Source organism: Saimiri boliviensis, chromosome 7 (assembly GCF_048565385.1).
Source record: "Saimiri boliviensis isolate mSaiBol1 chromosome 7, mSaiBol1.pri, whole genome shotgun sequence".
Lineage (NCBI taxonomy): Eukaryota > Metazoa > Chordata > Mammalia > Primates > Cebidae > Saimiri > Saimiri boliviensis.
In genome coordinates this window covers 105,202,934-105,224,426 of record NC_133455.1, presented here as the reverse complement: position 1 = coordinate 105,224,426, position 21,493 = coordinate 105,202,934, and the positions used below count along the sequence as shown (strand labels likewise).

Below are 21,493 nucleotides of genomic sequence, written 5' to 3'. Positions count from 1 at the left end.
GTAGCTTATTTTATTTTGTTCGAGAAGCCTAAAAGTACCGTGAAACATAAAATACAAACTTCCTATCTGACGTTTGTCATTTCATCTAACAGCTCCAAATCCTAAGGCACCTTTCACGTACGCGGGCGCCTCCGGGTGCCGCAGGTTCGGGGTTGGCGCCCCGCCGGGCCTCGGGGCTGCTCGGCAAATTGGGCGCCCACTGGGGCAGCGGGAGGGAACCGCGCTCCGCCTGAGGCTGGGTGGGGAAGGGAGGCGGCCGCGCGCGGGAGGGCGAGGAGGTAACCGCACTCCGCCTGAGGCTGGGTGGGGAAGGGAGGCGGCCGCGCGCGGGAGGGCGAGCGGTGGCCGCGCCTGCAGCTGATTGGCCGGGCTCAGCCCCCGGGGGCGGGCTCTCCGCGGCCCCGGCCGGCCCGGGGTGGGCTTCTGCATTGGCACGGTTCCTGCTTAGGTCGAGTGGCGTCCCCGCGCCGAGCTGAACCTGAGGGGAGAGGTTCTGAGGGCGGTGCGGGCGCAGGAAGGCGGCGAGGCCACCGTGCCATGAAGCAGCGGCTCCGAGAGCGGAGACAGGCGGTTTGGCTAGACGAGCCGGCCCGGGGCCCTCGCTGCTGTGTCCCAGGCTGCTGAGGCGCGGAGAGCGGCGGGCGAGAGGGAGAAGAGGGATCCGGGCGCGAGGGAAGCCAGCTCGGCGGCCGGCGGCTCCGGTGGGCCTCCCCCAGCGGAGTCCGCCGAGTGGAACCATGCGGGTGGCCAAGTGGCTGGCGGGGCTGCTCTACCACGTCTCGCTCTTCATCACCAGGTCTTGGGAAGTTCACTTCCACCCCAGGCAAGGTAAAGGCACCGCCGGACGCCTTCAGCGGCGACGTGAGGGCGCGGGGCCCGAGTGGGACGTGAGGGCAGAGGGGACGAGCGGCTCGGCCCGTTTGGGGACGCTGGCCCGGTAGGAGCTCCCGGGACTCTCGGACCGGTCAGCCCGAGAGGTCGCGACTGCGCCAGGTTTCGAAGAATCGCGCGCGCCTGGGACGCATCGCGCTCACTGGACCACGCGGCGGGGGCGCGTGGGACAGGGGGGCGCGTGCGCCAGGAGGGAACAAACGGCGGCTGGGGAGGTGAGGAGGTACTGGGGAAGCAGGTGGGTTGCTTAGGGCGGTCAGTGGTAGGGTCTTTGCTTGGGGAGGGGAGGGCAAATAGGGGGTGTGGGAAAGCAGAACACGAACAGTCCCGGTGCACGTGTGTGTGTGTGTGTGCGTGCGCACCAGCATGCGTGCATTTGTCATGCCCCTCGCTGTACTGGGACCTGGGACCTTTAGCGGGGACGTTTGCTGGAAGAAGTTTGGGGATGGGCAATGAGGAACGCATGGGAGCTCACTGGTCCTGTCGCTGTGGTTGCAGAAGCCCTGGTGAGGACACTGGCCTCCTACGAAGTAGTGATCCCTCAGCGGGTCAATGAGTTTGGAGAAGTGTTCCCTCAGAGCCACCACTTCAGCCGGAAGAAACGCAGCTCCGAGGCGCTGGAACCCACGCCGTTCAGGACCCACTATCGCCTCACTGCCTACGGCCACCTCTTCCAGCTGAACCTGACCGCAGATGCATCCTTTCTGGCCGCCGGCTACACCGAGGTGCACTTGGGAGCCCCAGAGCGCGGGGCCTGGGAGAGCGGCGCAGGGTCCTCAGACCTGCGCCATTGCTTCTACAGCGGCCAGGTCAACTTTCAGGAGGATCTCAAGGCCGTCGTCAGCTTATGCGGAGGCCTGGTAAGCGTCCTTGGTTCCTTTGGCATTTTTCTGGGGATCCAGGCAAGGGCTGCATTCAGGGAACATGACCTCGGGTTTTGAAGTTGATGGTTGATGACCCTAGAGTTCAGGGTGGGCCACCAGAAGGATTAACACCAAGCCAGAGGCAACTCTTTCGGAAGCCTCTCTACCAGGATGAGCAGGTCTCTGCCTGCTGGGCAAAACCGACCCTCTGTGCAATGCTGAAAGAGCATCTTTCTTGAAAGTCAGGGATTGGCTTGCGGGACCACTGTTAAAAGCAGAGTGTGGTTTCCAGCTGGAGGGCAGGCTGTTTAACTCAGATGTACCCTTTCATGGTCCTATTGAGACACAATCCCCTGGATTTATTTATATGACTTTGTTTACAGAATTTGATAGAAGGAAAGGATAATGAGTCTACATAAAATGAAAAGACTCCCTCTGGAAAAGTCTGAATAGGCAAAGTTTGTTTTGTTGATAGTATGGATATGGCCTATGAAGTAGAGTAGGAAAGTTGAATCTGTTTAAAATGCATCAAACTTGGAAACTGTCTATCTACAAAGATCTATTGGTTTTGTCTATTATACTTTTGTGTTGATAATGGGTATACACAATCCAGATAACCACACCAACTATAATGTGATACAGTATCATTTTATTGATAACAAAGCCACAATGTCTGTGGAAATGATACAATCATACTTGGAAATGTTCGGTATCAGAGGTTAGTGAAAATAAAGATGTAACTTTTTGCCATACAAGTTCATGGAACCCAGGGTAAAGACAGTTGTTTTAAAACATGTATAGCCTCACTTCTTTGGTAACTCCTCTGACAAATTTGTATTCAAGAAAAAATAGGAAGTAGGAATTTGGTTACAGGATTTTACAGTTCCTAAGTATCTAGCTTTTGTTTAGCAGATACACACTTACACAAAAGATACCTTTAGAAAGGTGTTCAAAGATATTTTTAGAGCATCAACACTGTTTATTCTTTGATTAAATAAAAAGTTGATAACATTTCTATCCAGTTCAAATGTAATACTCCTTTGGCTTAATTGATTTAAGATGTCTTCCTGGATGTAAGCTCTTTTGCAAGCAATTATCTTGAGTTGTTTTTTACATGAAATACCTAGGACTATTTCCTTTCTTTTGTCCATGTGAAATACTTGCAACATCACAATGGCAGAATCACACTCTAATATTTACATAGCTACCTATACTTCAAAGGACAAAAATCTTCTCTAAAACCTTTCTAAAATAATGTTTGACAAGTCTGAAAAATTCTAGATTTGCTATCACAAGTTTGTCATGGTCAATACGTTTTCTCATGGGAAAGCATTCCAGATGGGTAGGCATTATTGGGAATGATGCTCATGCTCATTTAGATTCATAAAGTTGATGTAGCTCAAATTCAGCATGCTTTAAAAATTTTTTTTTAATTTTTTGTGGGTACATAGTAGATACATATATTTATGATTAATTTTTTTTTGAATTCAGAAAGCAGTTAAAAACATTTTTGGGTCATAACTGGAGTTCATCCTTTCTAGTCAATGTGTCAGTTTGGATACAATTGCCTAAGTCATTATCATGCATATTTTTTTGGTTTTATTACCTAGTTCATTTTATTAACATATCTTAAAATTAATATTCAGTAATACTTTTATAATGTTAGGTGTGAAGATTTATTATTTCCTCATTTATGTGGGTAATTTAATGTATTATACAATATATTATGTATAAGTTAATCAGCAATGTTTATCTTCTTTAGCAATGTACTTATTAATCAAATATGAAATCAATCATTTGTGTTATATAAATTTTATAGTGAAACATTCAGAACAAAATTAATTTAGTTGAGGGATTACTAGAAATTACAAATAAAATAATTTGTTCTGAATGTTCTTTTACTAAATTTTTATAGAGGAAAAATCCCCTATAGGAGTCACACTTTCAATGGCAAGTAATAATCCCATTATCATGCATTATTAATCTGAAATATTTATGTACTTTGCTTTTGATTAATTTATCGATATTATCAGCAGTTGTTGATTTAACATTTAAACACGTATTTTCATAACTCCAGAACTCAGCTTTATTTTACATAATTTCTTTGTATTTATATAAGGCTAAATTGAGTACAACAATCATTGTAGAGTCAGAAATTTTCCAGTAACATTGCCAGTAACTAGAGGTACCAAGATCTATATTTTTTTCAGTAGTTTGATCATAACTAATTGTAAGTCTAAATTACTGAAGAGATTAGTGACTTGTTAAAATTTCTCATTTCTTATGTTAACACTAGAACAGATATTAGCTACCTATTTATGATTACATATATTTATTTCTATACTGACTCTAAGATTAAATTTGTTTGGATTAGTAATTTTATTAAACAATAGAACCTGGTAGATTTTAGAATCCATTTGTAATTATACCAGATTCCTCTTTTAGTCTCAGATCAGCCTTTAGTCTTTACATCTAGGTAAATTGTAGTATCCAAAGCCTGGACAAGCTGAGTTTTTGCAGATGAATGTTGATACAAAGCTTGGAAATTCAATAATACTAACCTTATGACCCTGTTCTTACTTGCTTCTAATTTATCTTTGTCACCTTGTGTACTTGACATCTGGCTTTGGCCTCTGTCAGTCCATTGCACATTAAGTTTGATGTTTGCTGAAGGATTCTCAGAGCCAGTCTTATTAATTCAGAGATGTTCTCTTCTTTTTCTAGTTGCTTTTTGCTTTACTTTAATTTTACTTTTAATCAAGAATGGATGTTGTATTTTATCAAATGCTTTTCTTGAATATATAGAAATGAGCATGAAATCTCATCTTTTTTCTGCAAATGGGTATTGTTTTACATATTGGTGGATTTAAGAATACATTGACCATTGATGGGAACTGACTATATACAGGGTCATAATGTGTTATGAGGTCTTTGAATTGTTTGAGAGAGGGGTGAAGAAATTTTACAGTCCTTCAGTCCCTCAAGTGTCTGGTGATGTCCTTTGTGCCATGGTTTCTTTGTATTTTTCTATTACCAGAAGCTGATTTCTGGGCCTGAGATCTTATGGCCCTTTTTCTCCTTGCTCATTGAGAGCTCACTGGTCTTGACTTATCCTCCCCTGGTCTCTCACTAGTGCTGTATATCCCTCTGAATTCTGACTGTAGCATCCACTTGATTTCTTGTCTCAGTGATTCATTGTGCAGCTTTCATATACAAAGTACTGCTGCATTGCCCTCTCCAGGTAAACTGGTTTGGTGATGCTATTGCTGTTCTTGCTGACTCATCTAAAGGCTTCATTCAAGCTCTCTCTGGCATCTGAGAGTCAAGAGGGACTCAGTTCCTCTCTTTGTCAAACTCTTCTATGCCTCTAAATCTGTGTGTAGGGAACTCTTTCAGAGGGTTCCTTTCTTGAGTCTCACATAGTCAGCATCTTGGAACACCCCTTTTGGCAGTATTTAAACAATGTAATATGCCTTCTGTTTCTGGGATTTTCTTCTTTAAACCCCCAGTGGAGAAGTTAATGTGTATACATCTTACCGTCTGTTTTCTTTGCCACCATTGCCCTTTATTCCCCAGTATCTACTGAGTTCCCTTTTCACATCTCATTTAATTGACCTATGGCCTTTTCATCTTCCCAACCGAAATAAACTCTCCCCTTTCCTTCTCTGGTGGCGGCTGGAAAATGTGGCTTTTAGAGAAAAAGAATGAAAAGCAAATCAAAAGAATATTTTGAAAATATCTCTGTACAACCATTTGTTAAAGTTGACACCCCAACGTATTTATTGATTTTGATTAGTTGCTAGTGTTGAATTAACCCCAAGCATGTGAACTAATACTTTCTTTTAATTTCTATATGGTTAAATTTCCCCCACTTTTAGAAGTTTTGGTATTTTTGTGTTTTTCTCTGAACGATAAGTAGTATTATTGTTTAAGTTTTTTCCTAAGTGTTTTGAAAAACCGGAAGAATCTAAGAATGTGGCAGAGGTTTTCTTTGTTTAACATGTATATAATTCTTGCTTTTCTAATGTTCTCTATAATTTTTATTTTCCATAAGTGTATTTATTCATCCCATGATTCAAACATTTCTGAACAAAGATTTTTCATTTCCCAAATCTATAAAAGGTATAAAAATGGAACTGATTCATAAAATTATCTATAAGTAATGTAATGGCTAATTAAACTCTTTGTGTTTAATTCATTGATAGGCTATCACAGCATGTATAGTTACCAGACCTTAATATCCCTATATTTAACTCTAAACTTCTTCTTTATGATCATATTATTTATCAATTCATAATGTTGATAAATACTTTTGCCAAAGTATTTAGAGATCAGTATTTAATAAGTTGGCATATACTTGTCAGGATAGAATGTACAAATTTTGCACAGCCTATTTCTGATAATCCCTTGTGCTTCTGGTAGCCCTTTTATCATATTGCATAGGGTGTTCACATCTTCCCAAGGCCCTCAGGGATTAACTCAACTGCCTGGACAGTTAATCTCACTATTTCTTGGTGGGATTTGAGGCAATGCAGTCTTTTGGGTTGAAGGAGACAGTTTCCAGATGTCATAAAACCAGACATTGCATGTGACTTATACAATATTCTCACGGAGTATCTTGTAGTGGCTATGTGTACTTTTGAAGTTTCTCACATGAACCATTCTGCAACATGTCAAGCACTGCCTCTTTGATGACTGATTATTAAGTTACTCTAGTAACTTCTTGTTCAGATGGGAAATAAAAATATGGAAACAATAGTGGTTTTACTTTTTTTTTTTGGTGTAGTCTAGCAAAATTTTAGTTTTATTGTTTTCTAGACTTTCTACTTTCCCAGAACTAATATAGCCTTGGATTATTACACATGTCATTCTGTATTCATATTTTTTCTTATTGGGAAAACTGATAAGAACCTCTTTTGGTTATTCATGTACTTGCTCCAATACTAATCAAACAACAGTATGGAAAATTTCCTATGCTGTTCTTTTAACTTTCTAGTGTCCAGGTCCTTCAAGAAGCAGATGCACAGATAAGATTTTATGTAAGGGAAGTGTCTATATTAGAGAAACTAAGAGGAGAGCTGGGAGAGCTATGTACGTCCAAAACGGGAAAAAAAAAAGAAGATGAGAATGTTGGGTAATAGCATCGTAGGGTGCTGAGCAGTCCAAGCAAGGCTGAGCAAAGCCATGCTTGAGCCAGACTTGGCCAGAAGAAGAGTCCCATGCCTCTCAAGAATAGGCCTGCCATAGTGTCCCTGCCATACTCAGTTACTGACAGGGAGTAGACCTTGGGAGTTATGGCCAGGGTGTGAACACTATGATGGATTTCAAAGTGCCTTTGCTAAAGTGCATAACATAAAAAGTGGTATGTAAACTTTGAGGAACAGATAATGAAGGAGTAATTAGACTTGTGAGAGCTCTGTTGGGCAAGACTTCTCAACTGGACTTTGAGGGATGAATAAACATGTGGATATGAAAATTCAAGGGCCTCTTGTAGATCTGTGCAGTTGAAAAATAGGGTAGATTGGGTAGTGAGGGTTTAAGGCCAAGGTTGGAATCAGGTTGTGAAGGTCCTGAAATGCATTGCAAAGGAGTGAGGGCTTGAACAGTATGTGGTAGGTTTGTTCAATGTATTAGGAGGGACATCTCCTGTTATGCAACGTTGTGTAGCGTACAGGAAAGGCAGTAAGTCACTGAGAAGACCACTGTTGCAGTCTACTACCATACTGTGGGTAAGGAAGAGAGGCTACTTAAATTAATGTGGTTGCAGCGGGGAAGGAGAAGAGTGGGTACCTGTGGAAGGTATGCTACTGCAGACCAGTGCTTCTCAACTGGGAGCAGTTTTGTCTCCCAGAAGACATTTGGCAATGTCTGGGGACAATTTTAGTTGTCGCAACTGTGAGTCTATTGAGGACAGCATGCTACTGGCAAAGCATGGGTAGAGGCCAGTAACATCCCATAATACGCAACACAGCCCCCTATAAAAAAGATTTATCAAACTGTCCATAGTGCTGAAGTGGAGCATCCTTGCAGGAGACTCCTTAGAATTTTGGAGCATTAGCGAAGGAGACCAAAATGGTATTAATGACTCTGGCTTAAATGACTGAGTAATCTTGTGGATATTAACCAAAAAAAGGCAATGACAGAGGAAAAGGTGACAAGAAAGGTAATTATTCTGGAGACACTTGTTTGATTCTATCACAGATTCACTCTAATCCTCATAATTGCTTGAATTTGTATTTGCTCTTCTCTCTGTGTTGAAAATCCTTTCCCTCAACTTCGTACCTATCCTTTCTGATCCGTTTTAAGCCACTTTCCTTTTTCTCTGATCTTCTCTAGGCAAAATTGACCAGGCCTTCCTTGTTGCATCAGTTGATTTTTTATGCACGTGTACTCTCATTACATGTTAAAGTTATTTGTCTACATTTATATTTCATTTATAGAATTAGAAGGTAGAAATGACAGTCATACTTCTTTTAGCACCTAATATATAGAATTACTCAATACATTATGAATAAGATAAGCAGCTAACTTTTATTTATATATGCCAAATATTTAGCTAGCTCATCTGCATGTCAGTCATTCGATGTAGGGAAATTATTTTGGCAATTTTAGTTAAAGTACTTGGTCATATTTAAGAAATTTTACATTGACTAAACCTTTTTGGGTGATACGTAAGTTAATTGTGTTCTATTTATTACTTCATTCATTTGAGCTCACATCACACCGTTGTTTTTTGTGGCTTTATTTCTGTTGCAATTATTGTAATTACTGTTTCTATGAAATATATTTAAGCTGTCCAACTCATACTAATGTGCAGAGGAAGAAACACATTATTCATTTATTTCAGCAATGACTTATCAGTCATTTATTATGTAACAGCCACTATTAGGTTTTGGTGGTACGGTTATGTGTTTTCTATTGGAAAAGTATTATATTTATTAATTACAAATATGTTTTTGAGCTATATAAATAATTTATAACTATAGTAAGAGCATAGAGAAAGTATACTAGCTCTTGACTTTCTCAGCCTAAAGGTGACACAAACCAATTTTATGTACATTCTAGTGAGGAGAACTAGTTGCTTGGTTCTACCTAGATGTAAAGAGGCTGGAAAATAAGGGGCATTGATTTTTTTGTAGGATAAAGGAAGGAACATCCATATTGGTGATCACCAATAGTCTTTACCACAGGCTGCCCTTCTGTACGCCACACAGGTCACACATCAAACATACTCATCTTCTCTGTAAGGAGAAAACTCAAAGTTCCCACAGGGGCATTGCCTCTTGCTCAATGCCCAGGATCTCTGGACAATGCTGTCTTCTCCATAAAGTCAAGTTTGGCTCTTTGTCGCTTGAAAAAATATGAATTAAAAAGATAAATTATTTTCAGCTACCAGCCAAGTATATAGCATGACCAGCATGACTACAACCCTAATCTCAACTTGCTATAGAAACAAGAAAATGATACACCTAGTAGTCACTGATATTTAGCGATTTTGAATCCTGAAGAGAAATCGTGGATACTCACTACTCTGGAAGGAGGGAAACTCCTTAATTACTTTTCTTCCTTTTTTTCCTTTAAGACAAGATCTTGCTCTGTTACCTAGGATAGAGTGCAGTGGCATGATCGCATGATAATAACTCATTGCAGCCTTGAACTCTTCTGCTCAAACACATCTTCTGATTCAGCCTCCCAAGTGACTGGAGACTGCAGGCACAAGCACCACACCTGACTAGTTTTTGTTGTTGTTTTTTAAATTTTTAGTAGAGATGGTGTCTCTTTATGTTGACCAGGCTGGTCTTGAACTCCTGGCCTCAAGTAGCATTCCTGCCTTGGACTCCCAAAGTGTTGGGATTACAGGCATGAGCCACAGTGCCCAGCCGTTGGTTTTGGCTGGGATCCTTGAACCTCAATTGCCCAGGTCCTTGGTTCTGCCTTCTGAAAGGCTCTTGTCCATCTTTCACCATGGTCACATCTAAAATGGGTTCTCAGGAGGATGTTGTCTTGAGGAAGCTTCAAGAATGCTGGGGTAATTCTGAAAACCTATAGGTTATTTTACAATGAACTCAGTCAAGGGCTTTTTCAGTCCAGGCTAGTGTTTTCTTTGACAGTATAGTCCTTCTAAAACTTAATTGGCTTCTGATAGCAGATCAAGTTTTGATAATTGCTTCAGGTTAGTTTTCTGTGACAGTTGCCAAAGCCTAAAAGGCATTTATTTTAAATTTGTGAATGCCAAGAAGTTATTACAAGGAAAAACTAAATTTTGAATTCTCATTTTACTGGTAAACCAAATAAAATTCCAACTGTACTAAAGTAAAAGAAAATGACAATATATTGCAATTTTCAGATAGGGAAAAAATACAAAGGAAGATATAATAAATGAAAAAATAAAAGCAGTGACTTTGCCCAAATAATAATTGAAGAGTACCATGTAAAAATAATTGTAAATAAGTTTAAAAGTAAGCTAGGAAAATATATGCTACAAATATTACAGGTGGTCTGGCATATGTATGCCATATGTCCCTCTAAATATTATATATGTCTTTGTGTTGTTTTAAAGTAATATTGCTTTAGAACATTTTGGCAATGTATCAAGTGTATGTTTCTATTATAGACCTACAAAATAGTTTTTAATGATTTTTTATTATTTTATATTTCTCATTATTATGATTTTTTATTTTATATTTTCATGGATATTTTGGTGACAGGTTGAGAGAGGCTGTCTGAAGACCACTACCCAGACCCACAAGAACATGGCCATTTCTTTGATAGTTCTCTCCTCTTTTTAATTAGTTCATATGCCTTCATAACACCTTACTGCCCATAAGAATGAGAAATATTACAGAATTTACTCCATGTTATCAAGGCTGCTGGGGGACACTTTTTGAACTTGTGTCTTTTAGCTACATAAATCTTAGGTAGATGAGTCTAGAGTCTTTGTTTTATTTTCTTGATTTGAACAGCCCAGAACTTGGTAAGAGACCAGTCCCTTTTTAAAAAGTAAGGTACCAGCAATGTATTTATTTCTTTTTTATTGTTTCACTTTTATACTAAGATCTGGAATTGTCTCAGAATATGGAAGGTAAATAATACTGCTAGAGAAGAGAAGAATAATTTGTCTTTAGGAAAAAAAAAAAACCCCTTACAATGAATTTTCTGTTTTATGTATCTGGAGATAATTCTTGTGTTTTCTTCATATCATTGATTCATTCATTTATTCAATGTATGTTTGTGTATAATACACTATTTCCTAGGCATGACTAATGGTTTTACAAGCAGAAACTCTCAGAGAGAGAAAGCTTTTTACATTTTTACTTATTCCCAAATAAAAATTAATCTCAGAGGTTATATTTGTGGTAACATTTATACCCTGCCAGTGGTAAAAACAGTGGCTGTTAATTTGTGTTTTTAGTGTAGAATTATTCTTCTTCTTTCAAAATATGTTCAATTTCAAAACAATTATTGAGCTCCTATTACTAATATCACTTAAACACATATTAACCTTTCTAGTAAATTGGGTAGATACAATTATTTCAATTTTTTTTATTACAGATGATGGAACTGAGGGTCAAAGATATAAAGTAACTTACCTAAGATTCCATGAGTACTAACACAGAACTCATACCTAGGCTTTCTTCTTATATATCATCATACTGATTCTTATGATATGATTTATGATTGAAGATGGAAAAACCAAGTATTTTAGTCAACACTTCAGTAGTATCTTGTTTCCAAATGTTCTCCAGTTGATAGAGTTTAATGTGATAACTATAAATGATTTGGGAAAAGAATTCAAAGGGTTTGTATTTTGTACTTGTTGTTATTATACTTTAATGAAATCTGAGAGTACCTTATTGACTGTAGCAAAAGTACACGTGTTTGCTATGTATTTAAAAAAAATTATATGAATGAATGCCATGATACTGAAAAAAACATTTTAGAAAACAAATTATATGCAATCTTCTAAACATATAAAAATTTTGGCCTATGGGAATAAATTGGAGCCAGTTGTATAGTCACTTAACTGCCTTTTAAAACAGCTTGGCAAATAAAAAATTATTAAGTAATTAAGAAACTCCTACCCAAGTGAAAACTAGTTTCACTGCTTTTAATAGCTATTTAAAGAAATGTTGGGATTTGATTGTCATTTTTCATGAATCAAATTGCAGGGCCCATCTGCAGATAGGCATGTTGCTAAAAATACGGCATGATCTAAATACATTTCTATGAACCACCTGTTTTTTTAAGTCCTCCAATTCCTTGCTGGGTTCTTTCCAAGTTAACAAAAATTAGAGTGCTTCCTTAAGAGCCTTTAGGCAAAGCCCTAATATTTTAATTATATGAACATAAAGTCCACTGCAGTGGTGTTGGTTATAGAAAAATTGATGGAAGCAAATTACTTCTAAGTTGTTCATTAAAAAATAAAAAGGATAGGCCGGGCGCGGTGGCTCAAGCCTGTAATCCCAGCACTTTGGGAGGCCGAGGCGGGTGGATCACGAGGTCGAAAGACCGAGACCATCCTCGTCAACATGGTGAAACCCCGTCTCTACTAAAAATATAAAAAACTAGCTGGGCTTGGTGGTGCATGCCTGTAATCCCAGCTACTTAGGAGGCTGAGGCAGGAGAATTGCCTGAGCCCAGGAAGCGGAGATTGCCATGAGCCGAGATCGCGCCATTGCACTCCAGCCTGGGTAACAAGAGCGAAACTCCGTCTCAAAAAAAAAAAATAAAATAAAAATAAAAATAAAAAAAAATAAAAAGGATAAATGTTTGCCATTATTTTTGAATTTAGTGTTTTCAAACATACAAGCTTTTCATTTAAGTTACAAAGGCAATTTTTTAAAAGGCTAGAGTGCCTAGCACAACTTAAAAGGAGGTGCTATGGCCTGTAGATAGAACTATATTTTCTTCTTACATAGGAACACAGATTGCACCAATGTGCAGTTTTATTGTCATGTTAAAATAGTAACTCCTAGTCAGAGTTTGATCCAAAAGGAGGTTAAAAAAAACTCTGTGGTCCTATTCACCAATAATAGACAAAAAGAGAGCCAAATCATGAATGAACTCCCATTCACAATTGCTACAAGGAGAATTAAATACCTAGGAATACAACTTACAAGGGACGTGAAGGACCTCTTCAAGGAGAGCTATAAACCACTGCTCAAGGAAGTAAGAGAGGACACAAACAAATAGAAAAACATTCCATGCTCATGGATAGGAAGAATCAATATTGTGACAATAGCCATACTTCCCAAAGTAATTTATAGATTCATTGCTATCTCCATCAAGCTACCACTGACTTTCTTCAGAGAATTAGAAAAAACCTACTTTAAATTTTATTTGGAACCAAAAAGAGCCCACATAGCCAAGATAATCCTAAGCAAAAGGAACAAAGCTGGAGGCATCAGTACAGGATACAGTAACCAGAACAGCATGATACTGGTACCAAACAGATATACAAATCAATGGAACAGAACAGAGGCCTCTGAAATAACATCACACATCTACAACCATCTGATCTTTGACAACCCTGACAAAAACAAGCAATGGGGAAAGGATTTCCTATTTAATAAATGGTGTTGGGAAAACTGGCTAACCGCATGGAGAAAACTGAAACTGGACCCCTTCCTTATGCCTTACGCAAAAAGTAACTTAAGATGGATTAAAGACTTAAACGTAAGACCTAAAACCATAAAAAACCTAGAGGAAAACCTAGGCAATACCATTCAGGACCTAGCATGGGCAAAGATTTCATGACTAAAACACCAAAAGCAATTGCAACAAAAGCCAAAACAGACAAATAGGATCTAATTAAACTAAAGAGCTGCACAGCAAAAGAATCTATCCTCAGAGTGAACAGGCAACCTACAGAATGGGAGAAAATTTTTGCAATTTATCTATCTGACAAAGGGCTAATATCCAGAATCTACAAAGAACTTAAATTTACAAGAAAAAAACAACCCCATCAACAAGTGGGCAAAGGAGGTGAACAGACACTTCTCAAAAGATGACATTTACGCAACCAACAAACATGAAAAAAAGCTCATCATCACTTATCATTAGAGAAATGCAAATCAAAACTGCAATGAGATATCTCACGCCAGTTAGAACAGTGGTCATTAAAAAGTCAGGAAACAACAGATGCTGGAGATGATGTGGAGAAATAGGAACACTTTTACACTGTTGGTGGGAGTGTAAATCAGTTAAACCATTGTGGAAGACAGTATGATGATTCCTGAAAGATCTAGAATCAGAAATACCATTTGACCAAGCAATCCCATTATTATGTATATACCCAAAGGATTATAAATCATTCTACTATAAAGACGCCTGCCCACGTATGTTTATTGCAACACTATTCACAGTAGCAAAGACTTGGAACCAACCCAAATGCCCATCAATGATAGACTGGATAAAGAAAATGTGGCACATATACACCATGGAATACTATGCAGCCATGAAAAGAATGAGTTCATGTCCTTTGCAGGGACATGGATTAAGCTGGAAACCATCATTTTCAGTAAACTAACAGAAGAATAAACTAACGGAACAACCAAACACCCCATGTTGAACAATGAGAGCACATGGACACAGGGAGGGGAACATCACACACAGGGGCCTATGAGGGAGTCGGGGGATAGGGGAGGCATAGCATTAGGAGAAATACCTAATATAGATGATGGATTGATGGGTGCATACATGTGTAACAAACCTGCATGTTCTGCACATGTACTCCAGAACTTAAAGTATAATAATAATTTAAACAATCTGTGGTTAATATTAGTGTTTTCAATATTGCTTGAAGACAATGTGATGCTATTTAAAGTGGCTTTGTAAGTACATTTAGTTTAGAGTAAACAAGCTGCCTCATGTCTGTTAGTATCTTTTGTCAAGACACTATCACATTTCCCCTCTTCAGCGTGCTTTTTAAAAAAGTCAAAAAGGGATTTTCCACGGATCCATGTACTCAGGTTTCAAAAACAGCATCTTTGCTACTTCTTATAAGTAAGGACAAAATTAGTTTTCTAGAAAGGCAGAGAATACTGGAGTATTGGTGTTTGTCGAAAGTAAGTGATTTGTAGTTATGTTTGGAAAATATGCACTGGTAGAATTTGTGAAATATGTTAGGGTATTGGCCCTAGAAATGTATCCAAGAAATAGATAAGAATTCTTAATATATATACCTTTGCCTTTTGTTTTATAGACTATAATTTCAGTGCTTTATAGTCAGTATGTCTGATGGAATTTCATTAACTTTTAAACTATTTAAAAATGTGTAATCCTAACATATTGGAATATTATATAAGGGTGTCTAAACATCTTACTCTCAAGAATTGAAAGAAAACCATCATATAACTATATCTCAGGCGTGTCTCAAGAGTAGTATAACTTAAGAATGTTTATTTAAAAAATTAAAGAATTACTAAAGGGTATAGGAAGAGAAAAAAAGGAGGTACTTCACCATGTTTATTACAAAAATGTTCATTTCTGCAGCTATGTATGGAGTGTTTGCTGTGTTTCAGGTAATGTTTTAGATGTTGGACCTGTGAAAATGGTAAAGATTTTCTTACCTTTAAGGAGATTTCAATGTACTATTAAGTATCAGTGTAAAGAAAACTTTATGGTTACAATTGCCATGATCATTTAAATGGTTTTAAGTGATTGTTCAGTTAAAATAGTGATTTAAAATATATGTTATTTCAAACTATTAAACTACTACAAGAAAACATTGGGGAAAATGTTCAGGACATTGGTCTAGGAAAAAATTTTTGAGCAATACCCCACAAGCACAGGCAACCAAAGCAAAAATGGAGAAATGAGATCACATGAAGTTAAAAAGCTTCTTCATAGCAAAGGATACAATCAACAAAGTGAAGAGACAGCCCACAGAATGGGAGAAATATTTTCAAACTACCCATTTGCTAAAGAGTTCAAACAATTCTATAGGAAAAAATTGAATAATTTGATCAAGAAATGGGCAAAAGATTTGAACAAACTTTCTTAAAAGAAGACACACAAACGGCAAATAGGCATGTGAAAAGATGTTCAACATCACTGATCATCAGAGAAATGCAAATCAAAACTACAATGAGATATCATCTCATCCCAGTTAAAATGGCTTATATCCAAAAAACAGGCAATAGCAAATGCTGGTGAGAATGTATAAAAAAGGGAACCCTTGTACACTGTAATGGGAATGTATATTAGTGCAACCACTCTGGAGGATAGTTTAGAGGGTCCTCAGAAAACTAAAAGCAGAGCTGCCATATGATTCAACAGTCCCACTGCTGGGACTGGAAAGAAAGGAAATCAGGATATTCAAGAGATATCTGTACTCCTATGTTTGTTGCAGCACTATTTACAATAGCCAAGATTTGGAAGCAACCTAAGTGTTCATCAACAGATGAATGGAGAAAGAAAATGTGATATATATATACAATGGAGTACTATTCAGCCACAAAAAAGAATGAGATCCAGTCATTTCTAATGACATGGATGGAACTGGTGATCATTATGTTAAACGAAATAAGCCAGGCATATAAAGACGTACAATTTCATGTTATTTGTAGGAGTTAAAACCCAAAACAGTTGAACTCATGGACCTGGAGAGTAGAAGAGATGGATTCAGAGGCTGGGAAGGATAGTGAGAGGGTTGAACTGGTGAGGGGAGGTGGGATGGTTAATGGGTATAAAAAAATAGTTTAAAACCTATTTGCTAGTACAATAGGTGACTATAGTAATAATAATTTAATTGTATATTTTAAAATAACTTAAATAATATAATTGGATTGTTTGTAACTCAGAAAATAAATGCTTCAGGAGATGGGTATTCCATTCCCCATGATGTGCTTATTTCACATTGTATGTCTATATCAACACATCTCATGTACCCCATAAATATATACACCTAGTATGTACCCACAAAAACTAAAAATAAAAATAGGGGCAGGGCATAGTGGCTCATGCCTGTAATCCCAGCACTTTAGGAAGCTAGGTGGACAGACCACTTGAGCTCAGGAGTTCAGGGGCAGCCTAGGCAACATGGGGAAATCCCATCTCTACCAAAAATGCAAAGAAAAAAAAAATTCACCAGGTATGGGAGGCTGAGGTGGGAGGATCACTTGAGCCTGGGAAGTGGAGGTTGGATTCAGTCAAGATTGTGCCACTGCATTTCATCCTTGTAACAATAAATAGGTGAAAAATAAATGAATACATGGAAAATAAAATAAAATATGCTTTTTATTTGCAACAGAATTTAAAATGATTTAAAAGATATCTCGGTATTATTTTAAGATATGTGTAATTAAAAAATGGAAATGAAGTCTCATTCACTAAAACTATGTTTATTGTACTATCTGTAATTCAGTAATTTGTGAATTGGTTCTTCACAGAAACATGCCTTTCTATGTGGAAAAGTGCAAAGTTTTAAATGTAGGTAAATATATTTGTGAGATTCTGAGGTGTGAGGAGTGCCTTTTTCTGTAAAGCATACTTGATGCTACTGGCTTCTGCCTGTCTGACGTCATCTGCTACTCAGTATTTCCTAGCTGGCACAGCTGCAGCCTCACTGTTCTGTCTGTCACTTTATATGCCAAGACTTTTTAATCTCTAGGTCTTTCAGTCACTGTTTGCAATATTCACTTCTATGTGGAATGTCCTCCCAGAATTTTCCATGGCTATCTCCTGATTATTCTAGCCTCAGCCTTACTGTCCTCTCTCCTTGCCTTATTTTATTTTTTATTGCATGTATTGGATATTCTATTATATTTTTATTTATTGTCTGCCTTTTTTTCCATAGGAGTATAAATTCTTTCAAGGCAGGGATTTTGTCATGTTCATCTCTGTATCTTTAGCCCCTAGAACTATTCTTGGCACATAGTAGGTGCCCATTAAATATTAGTTGACTAGTTCATAGAGTTTATCAAAGTTGATAATAATTTGCGTGGTGTAATGAGTTAAGGTTATGCATTGTGAAGCCAAAGTATTTGGGTCCACATCTTGATCCTGCCACTTACTAAATATGAGCCTTGGACAAGTGACTTAACCTCTCTGTTCCTCATTTGTTTCCCCTGTAAAGTGGGGATAATAATATAATTTACTTTAAATAATTATTAGGTTGAAATGAATTTCTATAAAATATATATATACATGAATAATATCTGATCTCTGTGTTGGAATTAGCTATTAATATTATAAATGCCTCCCCCGGATGACTTACCCTCATCTGACTCTAGAGAGGGATCTATCTATATAAATTGACCATTTAAGGGCTTCTTTCCAACAAAGTACAAGCCCTTGTTACTTCGTACCTTGATGGCTAAACACTTCCCTTCCTAGTCTTCCCTTAGTTGTACAGTTGTTCAGTTTTACAAAGTTATTGCTTTGACTCTGCTCCTCCTCCTCCTTTTAATTAAATTCTCTATTCTTAGAATCTCAGTGCACCTAATTTTTTTTTTTTTTTTTTTTGAGACGGAGTTTCGCTCTTGTTACCCAGGCTGGAGTGCAATGGCGCGATCTTGGCTCACCGCAACTTCCGCCTCCTGGGTTCAGGCAATTCTCCTGCCTCAGCCTCCTGAGTAGCTGGGATTACAGGCACGCACCACCACGCCCAGCTAATTTTTTGTATTTTTAGTAGAGACGGGGTTTCACCATGTTGACCACGATGGTCTCCATCTCTTGACCTCGTGATCCACCTGCCTCGGCCTCCCAAAGTGCTGGGACTATAGACATGAGCCACCGCGCCTGGCCCTAAAATATTAATAAAATATAAAATAAACCATTTATATTGAAATATAGTTATCATGATATTCAAAATATTTATGTATATTTTATTAGCACCTTAAATAAGATCTAATGGCAGACTAATAATTACCTTAATTTTGAAGTGTTGATAAGCATAAACAATATTTTTAGATATTTCAAATATCATCATGTGATGAAAATATCTGTGCTCTCTATTGACAATCTTACTGGAATTTGTAGCCTACATTCAAATTTAGCATTTCTTTCATGAAGGAGTTTTAGATTAATTATAATTAGGTTAATGGTAATAAGGATGTAATTTTTTTCTCTGCCAAGTTTGTGGACTTTTCTGACAAAAATCCCTGCAAGTAAGAGTCTTTATATGCTAGGTCTAGCCTACATTTTCAAATTTATGCCCTACTTTTGCTTAACATAAACTGAGCTTGCAAAGATAGGAAATAATAGCTTTCATGGTTTAACAAGTATTTACTGCTTACCACATGTACCTAGGTCTCAGATAGTCTATTAAGCAGTAGAAATTTAGGGAGAGGTCTCTGCTTATTTGAAGCCTTCTATCTAGTGGGGAAATAGTTTTAAATAGCAAACATATATAAATTCAACATAGGATAAACGTGCTAAAGAAGTCAAGATGTAATGCATTTTTAGTAGTAGGGGTGGGTATGTGGTTGCCTAGATAACTGGTCAAGGAAAAACTTTCTGAGTAGCTGTTGAGCTGAGACTTGAAGGATGAGATGATACTTGAAGTTGAGCTGAGATTTAAAGGATGAAATGGGCCGGGCGCGGTGGCTCAAGCCTGTAATCCCAGCACTTTGGGAGGCTGAGGAGGGTGGATCACGAGGTCAAGAGATCGAGACCATCCTGGTCAACACGGTGAAACCCCGTCTCTACTAAAAATACAAAAAATTAGCTGGGCATGGTGGCGCGTGCCTGTAATCCCAGCTACTGACGAGGCTGAGGCAGGAGAATTGCCTGAACTCGGGAGGCGGAGGTTGCGGTGAGCCAAGATTGCGCCATTGCACTCCAGGCTGGGTAACAAGAGCGAAACTCTGTCTCAAAAAAAAAAAAAAAAAAAAAAAAAAAGGATGAAATGAAGCCAGCCAGCCAGCCAGAGTGTGATGAAGCAGAGGTAGAGGTGAAGGGTGGGAAGTAAGGAAACATTTTAGGTAGAGTATATAGTATATAGGAAGTATGATGCCATGTCTAGTCTATCCAACATATACCCAGTTTCTCCCATTTCTGTTGGCACTGTTTTTAATAATCCTTCTAGAGTTGTTTTCAGTAGTAACCAGGTAAATAGAAATATTTAGTTTTGGGGTTTCTTCCTTTATTATAGAAATAGTAGTGAAGTATACATTCTGTTTTGTAATTTTTTTTGTTTTGGCATAATGATGTGCATTGGAGTTCTTTCTATATTACTACACAGAATGTTTTTTTCTTTTTTTGTTTGTTTGTAGCCTCAAGGGATTCCATAACATAGTTGTGCCAAAGTTTATGTAAACAGACTTTATCAGTGGACTTTTGAATTGGTTCCAATATTTTGCTATTAAAAACAATGTTATGGTTAATAAATCTGTAAGTATGTAATTTCACACGTGCAAATGTATAGTATATGTAGGATAAATTCTCAGAAGGGGAATTTCTGTGTTAAAGGGCAAATACATTGTTAATGTGTTAGATACTGCTAAATTACTTTTTGCATAGTGATTATACTGATTTATATTTTCAACACTAATGTATCACAGTACCTATTTTCCCACAGATCAAAACAACACAGCCTTTATTATTTATAGATTATTCTAAACACTTTTTCCATTTTGATGCTTTTGCCTGTGCTGTTCTTTGTACCTGGAATGCCTGTCACTTAGTTCGGCCTGTTAGAATACTACCCAGTCTTCATGACTTTATACATAGGAGTGAAGAGAGAAACGTAAGCCATGGAAAGGAAATGTTTTATGATCAGTTGATGGCTCTTAGGTGAACTGACTCCTTGGTGTTTTGCTTCTGTCTGATCTTTTAACCTGTGGTACTATGTATTTTTTCTTCTTGGCAACTGTTAGAAACAATTTGTTTTTGTTTCCTTTATTTTCAGACGGGAACATTTAAAGCACATGATGGTGAATATTTCTTAGAACCTATAATGAAGGCAGATGGGAGTGAAGATGAAGATAGTTACAACAAGCCACATCTTATATACAGACAAGAATTAAATAACTCTATTCTGGAGTCTCTCAAGCATTGCGATGTGTCAGGTAAACTGTGAAATAAAACTCTTTTCAGCTAAATAGTGATAATTAAAATCTTTTTATAGGTTATAACTTATATATTTCCCTTCAGTAATTTATTTTAATTTTTTTAAAATTGAGAAATAAAAATTGTGTATGTTTAGAATGTACAATATGTTGTTTTGAAGTATGCATACATTGTGGAATGGCTTAATCAAACTAACATGCATTAACTCACATGCTTATTTTCTTGTGTGTGTGTGATGAGAACACTTCAAATCTACTCTTAGTAGTTTTCAAAAATACAATACATTCTTATTAACTAAAGTCACCATGTACAGTACAGTAGCCTATTCCTCTTATCTAACTGAAATTTTATTCCCTTTGATCAACATCTTTCCTTCCCACCCTGCAACTGCAGCTTCCGGTAACCACCATTACACTCTTTACATTTATGAGTTCAACTTTTTTAGATTCCACATATAAATGAGATTATATAATATTTCTTAAATATTGAGGGACATGATCTTTTAAACAATCTTTTCCCATGTATGGATGCATTAGAGATTTTCTGTCTGTAGATAGCTTTTTTTTGCAGTAAACTAAATTTAAATCCCAAAAGTTTTTCAGTATGTGACATTTGTAGCAAATAATCATAGAAAATTTTCACTTTAATCTGTTAGTCATGTTAGTATTATTTAATATTTTTCAGCAGGATTTTAGATGAAAAATACCTGGACAATAACACATTGC

General features: G+C 37.7%; 1 protein-coding gene across 1 annotated transcript in view; it reads left to right on the top strand.

The window, feature by feature from the left end:
- Positions 1 to 668: 668 nt before the first annotated feature.
- Positions 669 to 21,493, top strand: part of ADAMTS20 (ADAM metallopeptidase with thrombospondin type 1 motif 20) — a 200,746-nt gene continuing 179,921 nt past the window's right edge. The window contains 3 exon segments of the mRNA XM_074403153.1: positions 669 to 828; positions 1,390 to 1,751; positions 20,608 to 20,767. Coding sequence (XP_074259254.1) covers positions 738 to 828; positions 1,390 to 1,751; positions 20,608 to 20,767 — 613 coding nt within the window. The 5' untranslated portion in view covers positions 669 to 737.